The sequence below is a fragment of the Magallana gigas genome, chromosome 7, assembly GCF_963853765.1.
Source record: "Magallana gigas chromosome 7, xbMagGiga1.1, whole genome shotgun sequence".
Lineage (NCBI taxonomy): Eukaryota > Metazoa > Mollusca > Bivalvia > Ostreida > Ostreidae > Magallana > Magallana gigas.
Genome location: NC_088859.1, coordinates 51315259 through 51336791, shown reverse-complemented (window position 1 = coordinate 51336791; position 21533 = coordinate 51315259). Strand labels below are relative to the sequence as shown.

Here is a 21533-nt window from a genome sequence, read left to right as displayed (position 1 = left end):
AATTTTTTAACGTTATATGCGTTAACATCTATACATCCATTTTGGCCCTGCCCTAGAGTCAAAACCCATACCCCAGGGGACATGAAAATTAAAATTTCAGTAGAGGACTTCCTATTAACATAATTATTAGTCGGGGTTTTTTTTATACAGATGTGTGAGAATAGAGAAGAAGATTTTTAAACATTATATGCATTAACACTTTATTGCCATATTGCCCCCCCCCCCTCATGTCCTGAACCCCTGACCCAGGGGCCATGAATTTCACAATTTAGGTAAAGGAGATTGTCGATATCATAACCATGTATTCAGTTTTTTGCCCACATGTGTGGGAGTAGAGAAGAAGATTTTTAAAGATTTAATACATTTTACTATATGGCCTTATTGGCCCCACTCTAGAGCCTGAACACCTACCAAAGGGGTCATGAATTTCACAATTTTAGTAAAGGGCCTCATGGACATCATAACCATGCATTTAGTTTTTAACAAATATATATGGGAGTAGAGAAGAAGATTTTCTAAGATTTAATACATTTTTACTATTTGGCCATATTGGCCCCAACCTTGAGCCTGAACCCCTGACCCAGGGGTCATGAATATCACAATTTACGTAGAGGGCTTCATGGACATCATAATCATGCATTTAGTTTTTAACAAATTTATATGAGAGTAGAGAAGAAGATTTTCTAAGATTTAATACATTTTTACTATATGGCCATATTGGCCCCACCCTAGAGCCTGAACCCCTGACCGAGGGGTCATGAATTTCACAATTTAGGTTGAGGGCTTCATGGACATCATTAGCATGCATTTAGTTTTTAACAAATATATATGATAGTAGAAAAGACGATTTTCTAAGATTTAATACATTTTTAGTATTCGGCCATATTGGCCCCACCCTAGAATCTGAACCCCTGACCCAGGGGTCATGAATTTCAAAATTTAGGTTGGGGGCTTCATGGACAACATAATTATGCATTAAGATTTAACAAGTGTATATGTTAGTAGAGAAGAAGATTTTCTAAGATTTAATACATTTTTACTATATGGCCATATTGGCCCCACCCTAGAGCCTGAACCCCTGACCCAGGGTCATAAATTTCACAATTTTGGAAGAGGGCCTCATGGACATCATAACCATGCAACCAGTTTTTTCTCACATGCGTAGAGTAGAGAAGAAGATTTTTGAAAATTTGGCTTTTTTTGCATATTTGGCCCCGCCCGTGGCACCCCAGGGGTGGTAGAGCCATAAATTTTACAATTGAGACTCTTCTTACCATAGAGATGCTTCACACCAAAAAATGGTAACGATTGGTAGTTTTCCAGAAGAAGTTAAAAATGTAAAATTGTTAACGCACGACGCACGACGACGGACGAAGACCAATTGCAATATGTCACCTGAGTGACTCAGGTGACCTAAAAAAATCCTTATGACAAACGTGATTGATTATTCATTTGTATTTATTGAGTACTGAGGTTATTCATTGAAGGAAGAAAGTAATACTTCTTATTCATATTGAGAAAACAGCATGAGGGAACAGTCAGTAAAGCAAGTTTGTTACAAATTAAATCATTAAAGAATCTTTTTATGGGTTGACAAAATTGTTGTTTCTAATAGAACTGAATGAATAGTAACACTTTCAAAAATCGTGTAGATCATTCTTTCGCACCTGGCAGATATTAGATAAAATATTGCGATATTACGTGACGATGAATACTTCAAACATACCGGACAGTAAAAAGTTAATTTGAAATTATCTTCAATACTCATTGTATATCATAGACTGGTCATTTCTTTACCGTAAACATTGACAATATGAGACAACATTATATAACTTCACAGCCATCATACTAGGATTTTAATATATACAGTTGAAGCTATGCTATTTATCTTTTTCTAATTTGATTTTCAAAACAACTTATTGGTTGTACAGAATTACTGAAACTGATTATGTAATAATAGTAACATGAAACATCTAAAAAGAGATTAAAAGGAAATCTTTTTTGATTTGCCAACAACCATCAGATTTCTAAAATCAATCTTCTTTACAGAATGTACGATTTTATTACGTTGAAAGACTTATAATATAAGGACATAAATTTGCCATGAACAACATTATAAGCTGTACATGTGGTCTTATCTTCCCAGAAAAAAGTTTGCATTGGTCATGGAATATGTAAACTGCTTTTCGCACTTGATGTATTCATGTCGATATTGTTTAAATTGGTCTGATTTACGATTTTGGTGAAACACAAATCCCTTTCTTCTGATAACAGGCGGAAGTTTAAAGGTAAATGTGTTTGTCAATATGGACCAGTATTTCAGAATGTTTATGTTTCTGTTCTTGTGTATATTTATTAATTACATCCAAAGTAAGTATTTATATACCGGGGTTTTTACTTAACTATCTTCAATCACAGTATTTTAAAATCTTATTTTCAAAGGTAACGAGTTGTATCTAAATGAATTTGTATCGAACAAAACCATGAATTGGACCGAGGCTGTTCAGTACTGTAGGACGAGGAACTCTATCCTCGTGTCATCTCCCACACAGACAGACCATGAATGGAACCACTGGACAAGAAAGCAATGGAGAATATCTCCTTGGATTCATGTCATAGGTATGGATTTCATTTGAGTAATACGTACAAAACAGGAAATATACACAAATAAGTACATTGACTAGAGTTTTAATGAATTTGTTTCGACATGAGATAACCTGTAAAAGATACAACCAATAATTTACAATTGTCTTATATTCTCATCCGTTATGATAAAGGATGCTTTAAAGAGACTCAGATAGACCCGTCACAGACAGTGAATAACACCTTGACCTCTCTGTCAGTGGTCACGTGTCAACAAGAGTGTTCAACTGCACATTATACTTTCTTTGGACTTAAGGTATATGTCATTTCTTACTAATATTATATACAAGCACTCCTAAGAATAGATACCTTTCTTTCGCAGGCGTTAAACAAAGTATTTTATGTGCATGGATATTAATTTAGCGTCTTAAACAGTCTGTGTAAGTGTTTTACCTTATACATTACCTCGAAAACTGTTAAAACAACAATCATCTTCTTTACGTGTCTAAACATTCACTGTTTGTTTTAATGTCGTTTTTAATGTTCTTACGGTTAAAACTATGTTGAATGCTACCTCAAAAAATTACTTTAATTTTCACTCCTTAAGAACACCAGCTGTGTCTGCCTTAGTGACCCCTTTTCCGTCACAGAAGCCATTGATCCACGTTTATGCAATACATCCTGCAGTACATCCGAGATCCTTAACGACTGTGGCGGCCCCGGGACATACAGTGTTTATGAAGCAGGTTGAATACTTATACACTTGTTTAAATCTGTTATCTGGGCTCGTAACATAAAAGGTACTGAAGTCTAAGACAATGCTTAAGTACGACTTATGTACATTCTTAGACTTAAGTCCGTAACTAGATGAGTGCTTAGCTAGAACAAATTACCCAAAACTTAGGCGGCTGGTAGAGGTGACTTAAGTATGTCTTAAGTTTACAAAAAGAAACTGAATATATAAACTCGCGAAACTTGAGAAATTGAAGAAGCTATGGACGTTTGAAGACAGAAAAACCCTCAGTGAATTTAAAGATGACGATTGCCTCTTTTCAATTATCGACTTAATGAAGAAATTATAACCAGAATATGTGAATTGCCTTATTGGTGGGGTAAAATGTAGAACAAAAGATGAAAAGAAATCCACTATATAACTAGAGCAGAGCTCGTTGCAAAGTGGGTCTTACGTTAATGTCGAGAGTAAAGCTAGATTTTCCTGTAAGAAGGAGAGTTCTTAAACCATTAAAAAGGGTAACTTAAACAAAAAAAAATTAAAAATCGAATTATTCTTGGTACGACTTAGCAAAATCCGAATGATTCTGAGTACGAATTAACAAAAACCTTTACAATTTCAAGAACGACTTAACAAAAAAATCCGAACGTGTCAAGTAAGACTTAACAAAAATCGAACTATTTTTGATACGAGATTGAACTTGACGCTATTTTTTAAACCTAGAACGCGGAGTCAAATTTCCGGAAAAATCGATTTTTAATTCCCACTATCTATGCAATGCATCGTCCGATTTTAAAACAGATTTCAGATTTGAATTTACCATGGCAAATTCTATAAAACTGTAATATTGTCTTTTTTGTTAAAAAAATGAAAATTTCCAAAAATTGGAACTTCCTCCGGTTTTAAGCTAAATTGATGAATAAAATTTTAAACCCCCCAGTACACCATAGAATTGATACATCTATCATCTGTAAAAATTTCAAAGCGATATCTTTAAAGTTTATGGAAATTTTTTAAAAATTAAAAATGGCTGTCAAATTTGAACGGAAGTGACGTAAATGCTGAAACTTTAACATCGTTGTGGCAAGGTAACTTTACAAAAGCTCGGAAAATTCCAGGGAAATCAGATGAAAACTTTTTGAAATATAAAGCCGAGAAGGAGTCAGAAAAAAATAAAAAAAATAAAATTAAAATAAAAAGAAACCGAAAAAAAAACAAGAGGGTCTTCCGCTTCCTAATTATATCAAGTTATAACAGCATCGAGATATTACGCCACAGGCAGTCTTCGAGAACGACCACAATAGTGAATATTCGTCAAAACAAAGAAGCAACAACAATAGACTGAATATATTGACCGAGATCCATCGCTCTGAGCTTTTAAACATTTTTAAGTACATGTGTATATATACTCATGCCACCTTGAATGTTGTGTCTGTACATTTACATCTGCCCCATCTAATACCAAAGATGTCATGCACGTGCATCTATGAAAATATGATTTTATTACCAATACATTCAAATTCGACAAAAGAAATGAAAAATATGTTTTTACTTTTTAACATAAACATGACTTAGCTAAGACATTGCTAAAGTTGCTTTATGTTACGGTATAAGGACTTATGTAGGTCCTAAAATTGCGCCTAAGTCCTACTTATGACCCTTCTTGAGTCAAAATCTTAGCATGCTTTATGTTACGAGCCCCAGACCTTCAGTTAAATTTTTTGACAGTTTATCGATGTCTTCGTTAGATCATATATATTAAAACAGATCACTATAAAATTATGCATTCATTTGTTGCGCTCATTTATTCAAAGGGGATTTGATATCTTTTGACGAATATGACCTAAATGCAACATGCATGGCTCTGAAATGTTCAAAAACAACATGGACATTTGTATATCTACAATCCTCCACATTGACTGTCAACTGCCAATGTAGACGCCCAGGCACAGGTACAAGTTGTAATTCAATGAGTTGATCATATGAGCGATGTGGCCTCTGGGCCTCTTGTTTTGCCGTGATAGGATTTTCTGGCGATGGCACAGTTATTCCAAATGTTTTGTTCCTTCTTAATAACAACAGTAAAAATCACATTGACTATATTGTTTTCAAATTTTGTTTAAAAGTCAAAAATGCATTCATTATTTTGGCAAAAGGAAACTTGTATCTTGTATTGTTTCCTCGGATGGGGTATAATAAACGAATATTTCCCTCTTTTAGATTAATTTTCCATCCAGTTTTTCTGTCAATGACAAGAACTCTGTTTACCTAAAAAATATTTATAGCGCATTTTTTAACATTTGATCTTGTACCAATAAAAGTATTATCAAATCAAGTACCAATATTGAAACGAATAAGAAATATCTAAAAAGTCATTCAGGCTGTTTTGTTGAAATGGTAACAACATACTTATTGGTAGCATTGTGTCATCGTAAGTCTTTATTTATATATTAATTAAATTGTCAGAGATAAACGTTAATGAATTCTTTTTCACTGAGGCAACTGCAAACTGCGTCAATGATTTAAGCTCTTCATTTACAAACTGAATATTTATATATGATTTCGGATGAGCGTTGAAATCATTTTCACTATTTAAATGAAAAATGGGATTTACTTGACAAACTAAATGAAATTACGGTCCCATGTTAAATGTAAATGTATATAAAAATTAGTAAATTGCAATGCTAAAGAATTACTTGATATAAATTATAGAACTTATTGACACTGTTTACTCAAACTGGAATTGGAAAGACTGTTACAAGAATTGTAAAATAGAGGGACAATATTTACATGGGGATTACGATATGTTGGATCCAGTTAGTGCCTGCCAAGGAATTCAGGCAGGAAATGTTTATACTTGGGTTGGAATAGCCAGACAAAATTTTATTTCATTTTCTTCAGGTGCGTATATATAAAATCAAATGTTAACATGTATGGTTTTGTCACTTAGATATATTTTTGATGTATACATAAATTTAAACAAATTTGATGCATATTTTTACCTCTGTTTCAGATTTATCATACTCTCTACAACGACAATGTGAAACCTGTCGTCAGAGCAACTGCTCATTAACTTCCTGTTCTGAATGTGATACCTGTCGTCAGAGCAACTGCTCATTAACTTCCTGTTCTGATCGTTACCATGCAGTTTGTAAACAGGTTAATTCAACACACTAAATGTATTTTCATCCAAATTCTTCTTTAACAAATTATTGAGAATAAATTCTTATTTGCAAAGAACTAGTTATTATGTGCAAAAAATGAAAACTGCACTTTTTTACGTTAATTTTTATTTCAGAGCTTGTTAAAAACAACAAAACCAAAATCAAGCAGCTCATTGGCGCCAACTAGTCACACGTCAAACGTAGCATCCTCGGTTTCCTCCAATCAATTTCATAATGATAACCAAAGTAACTATTTCGTCAATTCTACTAAATATTTTCTATCTAATAAAACCGTTTTCTGCATTGCTTGTAATGTAAAATAGTAATATGGTTTGATAATCATATCTTGTTATATTATCAACAGACAAAGGGAGCTTTATTAAAAACTATATAGTGTATCTTACAGCTAGGACACTTTTTATCTACTATTTATCAATCAGTTATCGAAATGCTGTTTTGATAGGGAAAAACAGTCTTAGAAAATATTAATAGTCTTAATTTTCTTTACCTAGCTGCTTTTATAATTTATATACGTCTCGGAAAAAACCTCTCATTTTTACACGATTTGAATGTGGTTTTGGTTTACTAAGAATCGTAAATTTCGAGAGATAGTTGAAAAGTCTATTCACCTCAACCAGCATTTAAGAAATCTGGGGGTTCTGATTAAAAAGTCCTTTTCTGAGAGTGTTTTTTTTTTGGGTGTCTTTGATTCTTATGCAGTCTTACATGGATACCTTTGAAATACTTTTCATTGTAACGAATTCTTAATCATTATCATTATGCTTTTGTAGGTTTTTACAAATTCATTAGGTATAAAACTGTAATACATGTAATCTGCAACTTCTCATTTATTTAAATATATTTGTAGTTAACTTTCATATCTTTTTTTACAAATTCATTTTTTGTACACAAAAATCTCTGCTAAATTGTATTATTCGTTTCTGTCGCCACAATATCAAAGTATTGCTGCTAACTTGTATTATTTTTGTCGACACAGTATCAAAGTAGTGTTGTGATACACAAAATAGTGTTGCCTTTCTGGAGAACTAAATAGTGTGGCAATATCTTTATTTCTGTAGAACTCGAAGAAATCTTGCTGACTCTTGGTGGTACTATTATCGCTTTAACAACTACAATTGTTCTTCTGGTATTTTTTGCAAGGTAAGATGAGTATGGTTGAAAATTGTAACCGATGTCCTTTTTTATGTATATACAAACACAGATAAAATTTATTACGTTTAATTTAGCTGTAGCTTTAATTTAAATAGTTGTTGATATGGATGTCATGCTACATTTGTAATACCATAAATGTAGCATAGACTAAGGTTATATTTTGATAAACATTATTTTTTAAACTTGAATATCAAATTCTTATGTTTGACTTTTATTCATAAAATCCACTGTAGAAATTTCGTTTAAATCAAATAAATTATATGTCTTCAAAAATTTATAGTGTAAACCGACGAATTATTTTGGAGACACTCGTCTTCGTGAATACTTCTCGCCGCGAACCACTCTTCAAAGGTCTCTTGTATACTATTTTTAGATTAATCCACATCTTAATTCCGTAAATTAATTGCTGTAGCCAGTGAATCTCTGGTAAACCGTGACATACAATAAAAACGAATTAAACAGTCATAACAATTTTCTCAAATTTTTCTTTCAAGCGAAAATGCTATATGTGTGTTTCGAGACAATTTAGGAACTACATAGCTTAACATTATATGGTCTCTTTCTTTTGACAATAGTTTCTTCTACCTAAGCAATTGTTTGTAGGAAAGTGGCGATTTGATATAAATCATAAGTGTTTGTTTGAGTTGTTCCTGGTAAAGGGGTGAAGAAGACTTTTTACTAGAAGTCAAGTTGAGGCAAATTGGTTCTTCGCTGAACCGAGCGAGTATATTTTTTGTTTGAAAAATTTAATAGGAAATCAAGGTCATTTTACGTGAACTTATATGACAGTGAGGGGATTTGTTCTAAACCGTTTGTATATCATACCAATGATGTTTTCAACATATGCCAATTATATTTTGTGAAAAAATGTGACTTTAGTTCTTTGTTATTATTTTACAGAAGACGAAAGCGGGAAAACACAAACGGTTCATCTACTTCTTGTTCTCAGGCAGTTCAATCTGTTACTCGAGAGAAGCTAAACAATGGATACGATTGCATAATGCTTAATACGGTAACAAAAAAGTTTGAAAATTACTCACGTGATGAACAACATTATGACTCTTTAGGAGAGTAAATCCAGAAAGTCGGGTAATCCTGCAAGTCGGTAGGATGACCATGGAGATGGACATCTTTCTCCCCTAACAGACAGAACTCATTAATCCATTCATTTTGTCTGAAATTTTTTGACTTAACGCTAGAATCTACGATATATGGAGTCAGCTCCAGAGGGCACCCCTGAGATTGATGACTTTGCTACAAACGTTTTCTTACAGGGGAAGGGTAAAATCGTTCCACTAAAATATGGCATGAGCTACGTTGTGCAGGATGTTAGTTACTTTTCAAAAATTACTCTTGAATGTCAGAGTATGCAGTATAAATTTTCATGAAAGAAAGTATTGCAGCCATATAATTTTGTAATCACACAGCAATAGTTAAACTCTTTTTAATACGCAAGTTTGCAGAAAATGCTGTAAAAATGTCTTTTATGTTTCAAATGCATACTAAAACATTACTTTTGACCAAATGTATATTTATCAAATAATTAAAATAATGAAAGCTGTTTAAAATAATACGTTAACTTTTAAAAGATATTATATTGAACGTCTGACTAGAAGTTTTGCAGGGATAAATACAAATAGAATACGGATACCTTACATGTACACTGAGTACCCTATCAAAAATATTTGTAGAAAGCTACACCATTATGATAATTGCTCTCTGGAATTGTCTTTTGTGTATTTTCGTTTACATTCCCCTCACAAAGTGAGATTAGCAGAAAAATGAAAAAGTCACCCATTTTTATCAATTCTTATTGATGAATTTCACATAGCGCTAGATCAATACAGGACAATTAGATCGATTGAACGATTGAAGCGGGTGAAACAAATACCTCACTTAAATCTTAAGATCTCTAAACAGTAAATGACTGCTTTAAATTATAAACTGGTTTTGTTTCGCATAATGTATATCTACATATATATCAGCAAAACAAAAAATAGAACCTCTGATGATTCCGCTTAATCTCAAGAAAAGAGACGGTAGAAGTACGATCGAATTGTTGTATTGTGTTTAATGTTTACAGCTTCTTTCCTAAATCTACTAAGGTTTGGTTGGTAGCACACATAAAAAGAGAAAAACAATGTTTAAGGTAACTCCATATTCGTAAAATTCTCTGATAAAAGTTGAAAAAACCGAACTGATCTCACTTAATAAACTTATAAGTCATAAATTGTTAGAAAAAATATACATGTCATCATAGTTTTTGAGATGCCAGATAAACACAAAGTAAAGCATATTTAGCATCAGAAAACGGGTTTTTTTTTGTTTTTGTTTTTGTTTTGGTTAAAAGTAAAATCTTTTAGGCAGAAATTTGTTTTTCTTGTTTGATTTTAATGTCAACTTTATCAGAAAACTAAAACTACAAAAATATTTTGAAATTAATCTTTGAGAGAACAAAAACTATAGCATTTAGACATACAACTGAGAGAAAAGTCAGAAAAAGAGTTACTTTGTATAGATAAGATGTATAAAAAAAAATGCAAATTTAGGATAAAATTAAGTTGCGAAAATATCGTGAACCTACCAATAATTCTAATAACATCCATGTGATTATATTCACATAAAATAAATAAAACTATCTTGCGCAAATTTTAAAGAATTCAAAGTTTTACAAAAAAGTATGACATCACAGAACACTGGATCTACTTTAAAAGAGAAGATTAATGTCGGGAGACAAATCATTGGAATGCATGTAAACAATGCCGAAATCAGACTTATTTTATACTAATACACAAGATTTAGATGACTGTTAGTTTGGATATAATCAGGAAAATTCGCGCATGGATATTTTGTTTTATTAGCTAGTGTAATAAGATAAGCAGATAGACATTTGGGTGGCTTCACCGGCCCTTTCTCTGTCAGTGTGTACAAAAAAGGCAAAAGTGTAACACTACCCCGAATATTGTGGAAGTTGAATTTAGCAAATGAACTATACTACGTGAAAATTGCTGCTAGAATCCTGTGCTTCGTTGTTGTAATTAAAAAATACGTAGTAATTTCAATGAAATTGAAGAAGTCGAGTGGGTTTCCGATTAATAATGACGATAATTTTTATATTATGCGATAAACAATAAGTATTCTAGCAGTAATACTTATAAATATGAACAAATTGCCGATCGAAATTTTGTATCATACATATTAATGAACTTTGGGGTAGTGTTACACTTTTTGATTTTTTGTTAAGGTTAAAAAGTGATCTATTTTCAACTGTCACGTGATACCATGGCACGGCAGCTTCAAAGATCGTCTCGCTTCCGAAGTAGAAAAAATAATACCATTGCGAACACAGTCATCTGATATTAATATTCAGCACTGTTTTCATAAAAAAAATAAACAAATTTTAAACTGATCATAAAATCGAAAGTCATTAAACTCGGAGTTGCCTTAACCTACCCACGTATTTTCCTCTATCAATATATTATATTGAATATTTTTATGAGCAAGGTTGTACCATATTCAAGTGATATTTCAGGTCCTTGGGCCTCCTGTTATACTTAAACCTATAAAAATAGTAAATTTTCCGTCGCTACAAAACGTCAATAGCTGTCGGGGAAGGAGCGTTCTCGGGTGCTGAATTATTATCGGCTTCATTACCCTTTGAGTAGCTGTTTCCTTTTTCTGGGAATATTTTAATGAAGCCGTTGTTCTGCATTGAGTGGATGAACTATGGCGGCCCTTTTGGCACATCTCTAAAATCCAGTTGTGATTTTATACCAGACGGCGCTCCTTGCAGTTTCACAAGTTCGTTATCATTAATGTAGATGTATCATATAACTAAATATTGTTAAAGTTTCATATTTATAATTATAAAATGTGTGTTCCTTGAAACCCATATTCTGTAAATTGAGTCTATTGAAAGAAATTTAAAATCAGCGTGAACCAGGCGGTTGGTCATTTGCATCACCAAAAAAACCCTTCTTTTTAAGATAACCTCGGTAGACTCGTGCAGCATGTGGTCATTCTACTGAAACAACTTTGTTCTGGCTGTTGCCGAACATACGTGTACCTGACTGTACTATAAAACCACGTGCTCACCTGAAGGTTCTTTAAAACCACGTGCGTCGGATATGGATTAGAAAACGGACATTATTATATAAATGTATTTTGTTTTATTATGTAAAGTTTATTTTTGTCAATTTTTTATTTTATTTGTGTTCTTAAATTTGGTATATAAATATTTTGTTAAAAATTATTGTTGGGTTCTCTTAATTTATGTAGGTTCATCTGGGTATATATTCAATGAAAAGGTTAAGAAAGCAATTAAGAAAAAAGATTGGACAGTCACAGTAATACGAAAATCAAAAAAAAATATAAACTAGGATATGGTTCAACATTGTAGCATTGTGTCATTAATGTGTAAGGTTTTAATTCCCGGGATACCATCTAGTACCACACTCGATATAAATCATAAACTGGTTACTTCTTGACCATAAGCATTGATAAAATGATGCAACTGCATAATTTCACAGTCTACTAACTATGATCAAACGTTATTACAATTGTAACTATATAGTTAACGTCTTCAAACTTTGATTTTCAACGCAACTTATTCAATTGCCAAATTGAAAATAGTTTCATATAAAACATTTCAAAGGGATAAAAAGTAAAACTATTTCATTATCCACCAGATATCGGTTTTCTAAATTTAAATCCATTGTTTTTACAAAGTTACAATTTCTTTTTCGTCGAAAAACCTTTGAAACTTGATGACATTAATTTGCTATGAACAATAAATAATGCTTATCATGTCGTTTTAATTTTCCCCTTATACATAAAACTAAGTTTGCATTGGTTATAGAATATGTGTACTCCTTTAAAGCTTTATGTATTCATGTCGATATTGTTTAATTTTGCGTTATTTACGATTTTGGTGAAACGCAAAATCCCTATCTCCTGATAACAGGCGGAAGTTTTAAAGGTAGTGTGTTCGTTAAAATGGACCTGTGCTTCAGAATGTTTTTGTTTCTGTTTTTGTGGATGCATATTCATCATATTCAAAGTAATTATTTGATAACATCGGTTATTCTTAACTGAATAATTATCAGAATTCTCAGTTTGTTAATTTTTTTAAGGTAACGACTTACATCTACAGAAGTTTGTATCTAATACAACCATGAACTGGGCCGATGCTGTACAGTACTGCATGGAGAAGAAGGCAACACTCGTGTCTTCTCCCATACACACCACACAGACAGACCTAGTTAAGGGGTACTGGACAAGAAAGCAAAGGAGATTGTCTCCTTGGATTCATGTCATTGGTACTGTTCTTATCTAATTAATACAGTCAGATGGTACAGAACAACAAATTTGCACATAAAGCATGTTCTGATACTTCATGCAGAAAAATTATAGCTGTTTAAAGAGTTTAATTTACATGATTTGAAGCTTATTTACTTATTCAATGGAATGTGTAAAGATTTATACTTTTCTGTTTTTCAACCCTTTATGATTAAGGGTGCTTTAATGAGGCTCACATAGACCCGTCACAGACAGTGAAAAAGACCTTGACCTCTCCGTCAGTGGTCACGTGTCAGCAAACATGTTCCATGGCATATTACCTTTTCTTTGGACTTCAGGTATTTCATGACATTTCTGCAAATAATGAATACATTCCTTTACTATATAATGCGTTAAGCAGTGTATTTTATATGAACTGTTTGTGCTAGAGTTTAACCTAATATGTTACGTCAGAAACTGTTAAAACATTATGTGAATTAAAAAACCTGACGAGGAAGGGAAAAGGGAATGCTCAGCAGACCTTGATGTGAATAATTTTCTTATGATAAAAGAATGTATTGATGATACAAGTACATTTTACATTATTTTCTTGAACAAGATTATGGTTCGCACTTCTGTTTTGTCTCAATTCATCTCTTTTGATCTTTTTTCGCCAAATCTGTCGAAATTTATGCTGAAAGCCTTACTGAAATGTTTACAATCGATGCGCATACGCTGTTGAACGAAAGGCTGATTTTTGCAAAGTTCATACTTTTAAATTTACAAAAAAATCATTTAATTTATTGGGAAAATTATCAAGGCAGTTTAGTAAAATCAGCTGTATAAATTTACCAAAACATTTACCAATAAAGTGTAAAAATTTACTTGTATTTTAACTTTTTAAGAACACCAGCTGTGTCTGTCTAAGTGACCACTTTTCCGTCACAGAAGCCATTGATCCACGCTTATGCAATACATCCTGCAGTACATCCGAGGTCCTTAACGACTGTGGCGGCCCCGGGACATACAGTGTTTATAAAGCAGGTTAAATACTTTCACTTTTATATCAATCTGCGTTCAGGCCTTCAGTCACATTTTTCCACAGTTTGCTAATGTCTTCATTAGATCATATTAATTGAAACAGGTTCAAAAAATGATACATTGTTACGCTCTTTTTTTAAAGGAGATTTAGTATTTCTTGACGAGCATGACCTAAATGCAAGATACATGGCTCTGAAATGTTCAGACACAACAAGGAAATTCGTTTATCTGCAATACTCTTCTTTGACTGTCAACTGCCAATGTAGACGCCCAGGCACAGGTACAAGTTGTAATTTAAAGTGTTGATCATATAAGCGATGTGGCCCCTAGGTCTCTTGTTTTGCCATAACGGAACTTTTTCGGCAGTGTCATTATTCCAAATTTCTCGTTCCTTAATTTTAATAACAGTTAAAACACAATTGCTTTATTTTTCTTTCAATTTTGTTTCAAAAGCAAGAACACATTCAAGTTCTTGGCAGATAGGAAACCTTTCATTCTCTTCGAATGGTGTAATATAAATGTACTTTTTCCTTTTCACACCAATTTTCATCTGATATTTCTGTCGATGACTAGAACTGTTTTTCTTTTAAAATATGGTGCATTTCTTTTCAATTGATGTTGTACAGATAAAAGTATCACCACTCTTAGTACCAATATTGATACAAATACGAAATGAATAAAAGTTATATAAACTGTTTTGTAAAAATAGTAACAACATACTTATTGGTAGCGTGTTTAGCTTACCTGAGCTGAAAGCTTAAGTGATTTTTCTGATCAATTTTGTCTGTCCGTCAGTCTGTCTATCCGTAAACTTTCCACATTTTCAACATCTGCTGAAGACCAACTGGGTATATTTCAATCAAAATTGACACAAAGCAACATTAGGCAAATAAGATTCAAAGCTGTGAAATTAAAGAACCACACTCTTTTACAAAGGTAGATAATTATGAATTATTGACAATTTTTGACAAATTCTTTAAAAATCTTCCTATTAGAAAAAAATAAGCTAGGAAAGCAGCTAAAACTTGAGTTAAAGCATTTTCAAGTAGTGTAGATTCACAGTTGCGAAAATCATGACCTATGAAGGTAGCGTGCATCCACAGTGAGGGTCGACGTTTCATATTTTGAAATATCGAGCAATCTTAAAAAGTCTGCTTTTCAGAAATGAATCATCAAGGAAAGCTAAAAATTTGTGTGGAAGCATCCTCAGGTAGATTCACTGTTGTAAATATCATGACACCTTGGGGAAGGCGGCACATTGGGTCGAAGTTTTACATAGGAATATGTACAGTAAATCCTGAAATTCTTTATCTAAGGAACTAATCAGCCAGGTGTTTCTTTATCATTGTTAAGACTTTCTTTAGTCCCTGGACAATTCTTCGGCCTCACAAAGGGTTCAGAGTTTGATTTAAGGTTTATTTCCATTATATAAACAATTGTTATGGATCTTTTTGATAACTGCAATACTCAACATGTGATATGACTGTAAATGACTGTAAATCATCCTGTTAGAAAAGTACCAATGATTATAAACATTATAATATCCAGGGTAGGAAATGGTATTCATGTGATATTACTATAAGGTAATTCTGTTAGAATATGGACTAATGATAATAACCATTAAAATATTCAGAAGAATTGATTTTATTTATTCAGGATATGCATGTATTATTGTAAATTATCCAGATAGCTTGTATTATGACTGTATTCAGCTGATTTTATCATACCTATTATTTCTCCGGTGAGCGATGTCGCCCATGGACCTCTTGTTTCATCATTTTTTGAAATTCATATAAAGTGAATAGAATGAGATAACTGCAAATGAATTCTTTGTCACTGAAACACTGCAACCTTTGTCACTAGCAGCCTCAAAAAACGTTTCAAAAACATTTAAGCTCTAAAGCTAGCAAACTAAACTAAAGAAATTACTGTTCCACGTTAAATGTTAATGTATCGAATCATCAGTAAATGCAACGCTGAAATATTATTTGATGTACATTGTAGAGCTTAATGACACTAATTACTCAAACTTGAATTGGAAAGACTGTTACAAGAATTGTAAAAAAGAGGGACAATATTTACATGGGGATTACGACGTGGTGGATCCAGTTAGTGCCTGTTATGGAACTCAGACAGGAAATCTTGACACTTGGGTTGGAATAGCCAGACAAAATTTCACTTCATTTTCATTAGGTACGTATAAATAAAATCAGTTAACATGTCAGCTAACATGTATGGTTTTGCCACTTAAATGTATTTTTGATGTATTTAGAAAACAATTTGATACATACTTACCTCTTGTTTCAGATTTATCGTACTCTTTGCAATTGCAATGTGAAACATGTCATCAGAGCTTCTGTTCATTTACATCTTGTTCTGACCATAACCACGCACTCTGTGAACAGGTTGATTTAATACATTAGATGTCTTAGTATCCAAATTCTTCTTTAGAATATTATTGAGCATAAATTCCTATTTGTGAAGAATTGGTTATTTTTTTCAAGAAATGAAAATTTCACTTTTTTATAAAGCAAAATATTGCTAGTGTTTTAACATTTATTTTAATTTCAGAGCTTGTTAGAACCAACAAAACTCACGACAAGAATCTCATTAGCTCATACCACTCAAATATCAAACAAAGAACCATCAGTTTCCTTCAATCCATATAATAATTACAAAAACGGTGATAAGCAAAGTAATTCTTTTGTCATTTCAACTTAATATTTATAACTAAATCGTTTTCTGCATTGTTTGTCATGTAGAAGAGAGTTTTAAAAAAGTAAAATGTTTTGATAAACATATTGCTATCTTATCAAAAGACAAGGAGGAGTATATTATCAAATATGGAATGCATCTTCCAGCCTGTATACATTTGGTGTTTAATTCTGTCGGTTATCAAAATGTGTTTGTCAAAGAAAAATCTAGTCCTTCTGTCTTAATTTTCGTATCTGTGGAAATCTATGTGTTCTACTTCTTGTGCCCTTTACTAAATGTGTATTTTAGTGTCTTTAATTCTTAGTATTTCTAAGATGGGTACCTTTGAAATATTTTTCATGATAAAGAATTCTCAATTACATATATGTTTTTCTAGGCTGAAATAATCAGTTAGGTATGAGTATCAAAGTTTTGTTGCAATAAACAAAATTGTTTTTTTCTTCCTGCAAAAACAAAAATAATTGCAATATCTTTTTCTCCGTAGAACTCGAAGAAGTCTTGCTCACTCTTGGTGGTATTATTGTCGCTATAACAACTACAATTGGTCTGCTGGTATTTTATGCAAAGTAAGATGAAAGTATTTTAGTATGAATGAAAATTGTATCCGATGTTCTTCTTTATATATATGCTTACGCAGATAAAATAAATTAAGTTTGATTTCGCTGTAACTATAATTTAAATAGCATTTATTACGGATTCCATGCTATATTTGTAATAACATAAATGTAGAATAAACTTAGTTTAAACTATATTTATTATATTTAGCTAAACCTGATTTCTACACTTTAATATGTGTTTTTGATTTTTCTGCATAAAATCCACAGTAGAAATTCTGCCTAAATCAAATGAATTATATGACTTTAAATTTTAGCTTAAATAAACAACTAGCGTATTTTGGAGACCCTTGTCTTCGCGAATACTTCTCACCGCAAACCAGTCTTCAAATTGAATAATAATCCACATTTTAATCCCGTAAATTAATCGCTGCAACCAGTAAATTCCTGTAAAACAGTGAAATAAAATAGAAACGAATAAAACTTAGATATTATTATTCTCAAATTTTTCCTTCGGCGAAAATGCTACATGTATGTTTCGAGACCATTTAGGAATTACAAAGCTCAACATTAAATGCTCTTATTTTTGGCATTAGTTTCTTCGACATAAGCGATTGGTTGCCGAAATATGTTTCTCCTAAAATCTTAAACCAATGTCAGCCAATTTGTTTGTCATATCCTAGCATAATTGTTTTTAACATTTCCCAATTATATTTTGTGATAATTATTCTGCTTTCATGAACTTAGTTCCTTGTTTTCATTTTACAGAAGACGAAAGAGAAACAACGCAAAAGATTCATCTACTTCTTGTTCTCAGGCAGTTAAATATGTTACTCACGGAGAAGTAAACAATAAATACGATTGCATTATGCTTCAAACGGTAACAACAAAGTATGAAAATTACTCACATGATGAACATCATTATGACTCTTTAAGAGAATAAAGCCAGAGAGTCGGGTAACCCTGCAAGTCGGTAGGATCAAATGGCCATTGAGACAGACTAGACTTGAGACTAGAATCGACGATACATGGAGTAAGGTCCAGAGGGCACCAATGAGATTGATGGCTTTGCTACATATTTTTTTTACCAAGGAAGGGTAAAATCGTTCCAGCGAGAGCTTTCATGAGCTATATAGTGCAAGCTGCTCTCTTATTTCATCTTATAAAACTGAACAAAATAATCCATGTAGTTAGTACAAAAACTCTAATTACTTTTCAAAAATCACTCTTGAATTTCAGAGTACGCAGTATACATTTTCATGAAAGGAAATATTGCAGCCATCTAATTTTGTAATCACACAGTAATAGTTAAACTCTTTTTAATACGCAAGTTTGCAGAAAATGCTGTAAAAATGTTTTACCCTTTCAAATGCATACTCAAACATTACATTTGACGAACTTTATTTTTATCAAACAAGTAAAATAATGAAAGCTGTTTAAAATATTGTGTTCACTTTTTAAATATTTTTTACTGAACGTCTGACTAGTAGTTTTGCAGGAATAAATACAAATAAAATACGGATGATTTACACTGAGTACGATATCAAATATGTTTGTAGAAGGCTACACCATTATGATGATTGCTCTCTGATATTGTCTTTTGTGTGTATTATCATTTACATCTGCTTCACAAAGTGAAATTAGCAGAAAAATGAAAACTTCACAATTTTCTTTTCAAGTCTTATTGATGATTTTCATGATGCATACAGGACAATTAGAACGATTGAACGATTGAGGCAGGTGAAACAAATACCTCATTAATATCTTTAAGGAGGATGTTCGGTTATTTTGTTCATTTGAGGATAAGAATGTAAACATTTCTTGAGCTGGCTTTTTTTCGCCCGAAACTGGTCAAAAATGTTGCTAAAAGGTAAGAAAGCAATAAATATGAAGCTCTAAATGTCATTGTGTTTGAGAAGTTTGCATACAAGAACAGAACAATGCCTTTTTATCACTCAGAACAACTGTCGGACTGCGCAGCTACAGACTTATTTTGAAGATTTAAAATTCTAAAAAAAAATATATCAAGGGGGTTCATTGGTGTCCTCTTCACAACTAAAGATTGCCGTACATCACCAATAAGATCTCTAAACAGTAAATAACTGCTTTAAACTAATTCGCGAGGGTAACATTCATAAAATGCTTTTGTTTCGCATAATATATATATATATATATATATATATATATATATTTACATATATCAACAAACCCAAAAAAAAAACCTGAAAGATTCCGCTTAATCTCAAGATAAAAGACAGTAGATGATCGATCAAACTGTCGTATTGTGTATAATGTCTAGAGTTTCTTTCCTAAATTTACTAAAGTTTGGTTTGTATCACACATAGAAAGAGAAAAACGAAATACCAAATATTTCACTCAATTAATTATCTCTTCTCAAATCTGTTCCCCCTAAATGATATTTTCCTCTATCAGTAAATTATGAATATTTTTATGAACAAGATTGTAGCATACTCAGGTTACCATTAAGGTCCTTTGACCTCCTGTTATGCTTAAACCAATATAAATAGTAAATTTTCCGTCCCTACAAAACCTCAATAGCTGTCATGAAAGGAAGGTTCTCGGGTGCGCAATTATTACCGGCTTATCTTGAGTAGCCCTTTCCTTTTTCTGGGGAATATTTTAAAGAAGCCATTGTTCTGCATTGAGTGGGTGAACTATGGCGGCCCTTTTGGCACATCTCTAAAATCCAGTTGTGATTTTATACCAGCCGGTGCTCCTTGCAGTTTCACAAGTTCATTATCATTAATGTAGATGTATTATATAACTAAATATTGTAAAAGTTTGATATTCATAATTATATGATGTGTGTTCCTTGAAACCCATATTCTGTAAATTGAGTATATTGAAAGAAATTTCCAATCAGCGTGAACCAGGCGGTGGGTCATTCGCATCACCAAAGAAAACATTCTTCGTTCTATGTAACCTCGGTAGACCCGTGCAGCATGTGATAATTCAACTGAAACAACTTTGCTCGCCTGAAGGTTCTTCAAAACCACGAGCGTCGGAAATGGATTAGAAAAAAAAACATTATTATATAACTTTATTTTGTTTTATTTTGTTAAGTTTATTTTGATAATTTCTTTCCGTTAAATTTTTATTTTATTTGTGTTCTTAAATTTGTTATTAAATATTTTGTTAAAAATTATTATTGGGTTCTCTTAATCTATGTAGGTTCATCTGGGTATATAACCAATGAAAAGGTTAAGAAAGCAATTAAGAAAGAAACCGGACAGTCACAGTATATACGAAAAAATATATATATAAATACTACTTTATGGTTCAACTTTTAGCATTGTGTCATTAATGGGTAAGGTTTTAATTCCCGGGATAGCATCTAGTATCACACTCGGTTTATATCATAAACTGGTCATTTCTTAACCATAGGCATTGACAATATGATGCAACTGCATTCCACAGTCTACTTACTAGGATTAAACGTTATTACAATTGAAACTATGATTTAACCTTTTTAAACTTTGATTTTCAAAGCAACTTATTTAATTGCCAAATTGAAACTCATCAATTTGAGATAGTTACATATAAATTATTTCAAAGGAATAAAAGTGAAACTATTGTATTATTCACCAAACATCGGTTTTCTTAATTCAAATCCATTGTTTTTACAAAATATGCAATTTCTCTTCGTCGAAAAACCCTAAAATCTTGATGACATTAATTTGATATGAACAATAAATAATGCTTCTTATGTCTTTAAAGTTTTCCTGTATACGTATACATAAAACTAAGTTTGCATTGGTTATAGACTATGTGTACTCCTTTAAAGGGGCATTGTCACGATTTTGGTCAAATTCAGTTTTTATGTTTTTATTATTTACAGTGCTTTATAAATGCATTTCTAATGATCAAATAAAATTTGAGAGTCATTCGTAGAGATATAAGCAAGACACAGGGCTTACAATTCTTTGTCATGTAAAAAAGGCTCGTGCCCTGTTTTTGTTTACATATGTTCAATATACCAGTAAATATTTTTCTAGCTTATTTGTCTATCTTTTTATCAATTTTAAGCATAGATAAACAGTTGCTTGCGTTTTAGTTTTAAAACTGAAATTTTTACTTCACCGTTCAAAATGTAAACAAACGCTCTGTTTACATAGCGAAGAATTTTAAGCTCTGTAACTCGTTTAAACTTAACAAATGATACTCAAATTTCGGTTGCCTATTTAAAATGCCTTTCTGAAACATTGTAAATATTAAAATCGAAAAAATGATTGTTGACCAAAATCGTAACCATGCCCCTTTAAAGCTATATGT

General features: G+C 32.0%; 2 protein-coding genes across 2 annotated transcripts; both read left to right on the top strand.

Moving 5' to 3' along the window:
• The first annotated feature begins 2325 nt into the window (after positions 1 to 2325).
• On the top strand, positions 2326 to 9726 carry LOC105318806 (uncharacterized). The gene is made up of 9 exons (XM_066067288.1): positions 2326 to 2619; positions 2778 to 2899; positions 3191 to 3329; positions 5131 to 5268; positions 6029 to 6217; positions 6330 to 6475; positions 6615 to 6726; positions 7560 to 7641; positions 8554 to 9726. Exons 1-9 carry the CDS (start codon positions 2484 to 2486, stop codon positions 8726 to 8728), a joined length of 1239 nt encoding a protein of 412 aa, XP_065923360.1. The 5' UTR covers positions 2326 to 2483; the 3' UTR covers positions 8729 to 9726.
• Positions 9727 to 12644: 2918 nt separating this feature from the next.
• Positions 12645 to 19145, top strand: LOC109617436 (uncharacterized). Its single transcript, XM_066067027.1, has 10 exons — positions 12645 to 12712; positions 12786 to 12971; positions 13168 to 13289; positions 13836 to 13974; positions 14114 to 14251; positions 15976 to 16164; positions 16279 to 16376; positions 16543 to 16666; positions 17171 to 17252; positions 18009 to 19145. Exons 1-10 carry the CDS (start codon positions 12649 to 12651, stop codon positions 18181 to 18183), a joined length of 1317 nt encoding a protein of 438 aa, XP_065923099.1. The 5' UTR covers positions 12645 to 12648; the 3' UTR covers positions 18184 to 19145.
• The last annotated feature ends 2388 nt before the right edge of the window (positions 19146 to 21533 follow it).

Coding starts and splice junctions, on each gene's coding strand:
- LOC105318806 (XM_066067288.1), top strand. CDS start 2,484: ATGAATTGGACCGAGGCTGTTCAGTACTGTAGGACGAGGAACTCTATC. Junction 2,900..3,190: donor ATACTTTCTTTGGACTTAAG/GTATATGTCATT, acceptor TCACTCCTTAAG/AACACCAGCTGTGTCTGCCT. Junction 3,330..5,130: donor ATACAGTGTTTATGAAGCAG/GTTGAATACTTA, acceptor ATTTATTCAAAG/GGGATTTGATATCTTTTGAC.
- LOC109617436 (XM_066067027.1), top strand. CDS start 12,649: ATGGACCTGTGCTTCAGAATGTTTTTGTTTCTGTTTTTGTGGATGCAT. Junction 13,290..13,835: donor ACCTTTTCTTTGGACTTCAG/GTATTTCATGAC, acceptor TAACTTTTTAAG/AACACCAGCTGTGTCTGTCT. Junction 14,252..15,975: donor ATGTAGACGCCCAGGCACAG/GTACAAGTTGTA, acceptor TGTACATTGTAG/AGCTTAATGACACTAATTAC.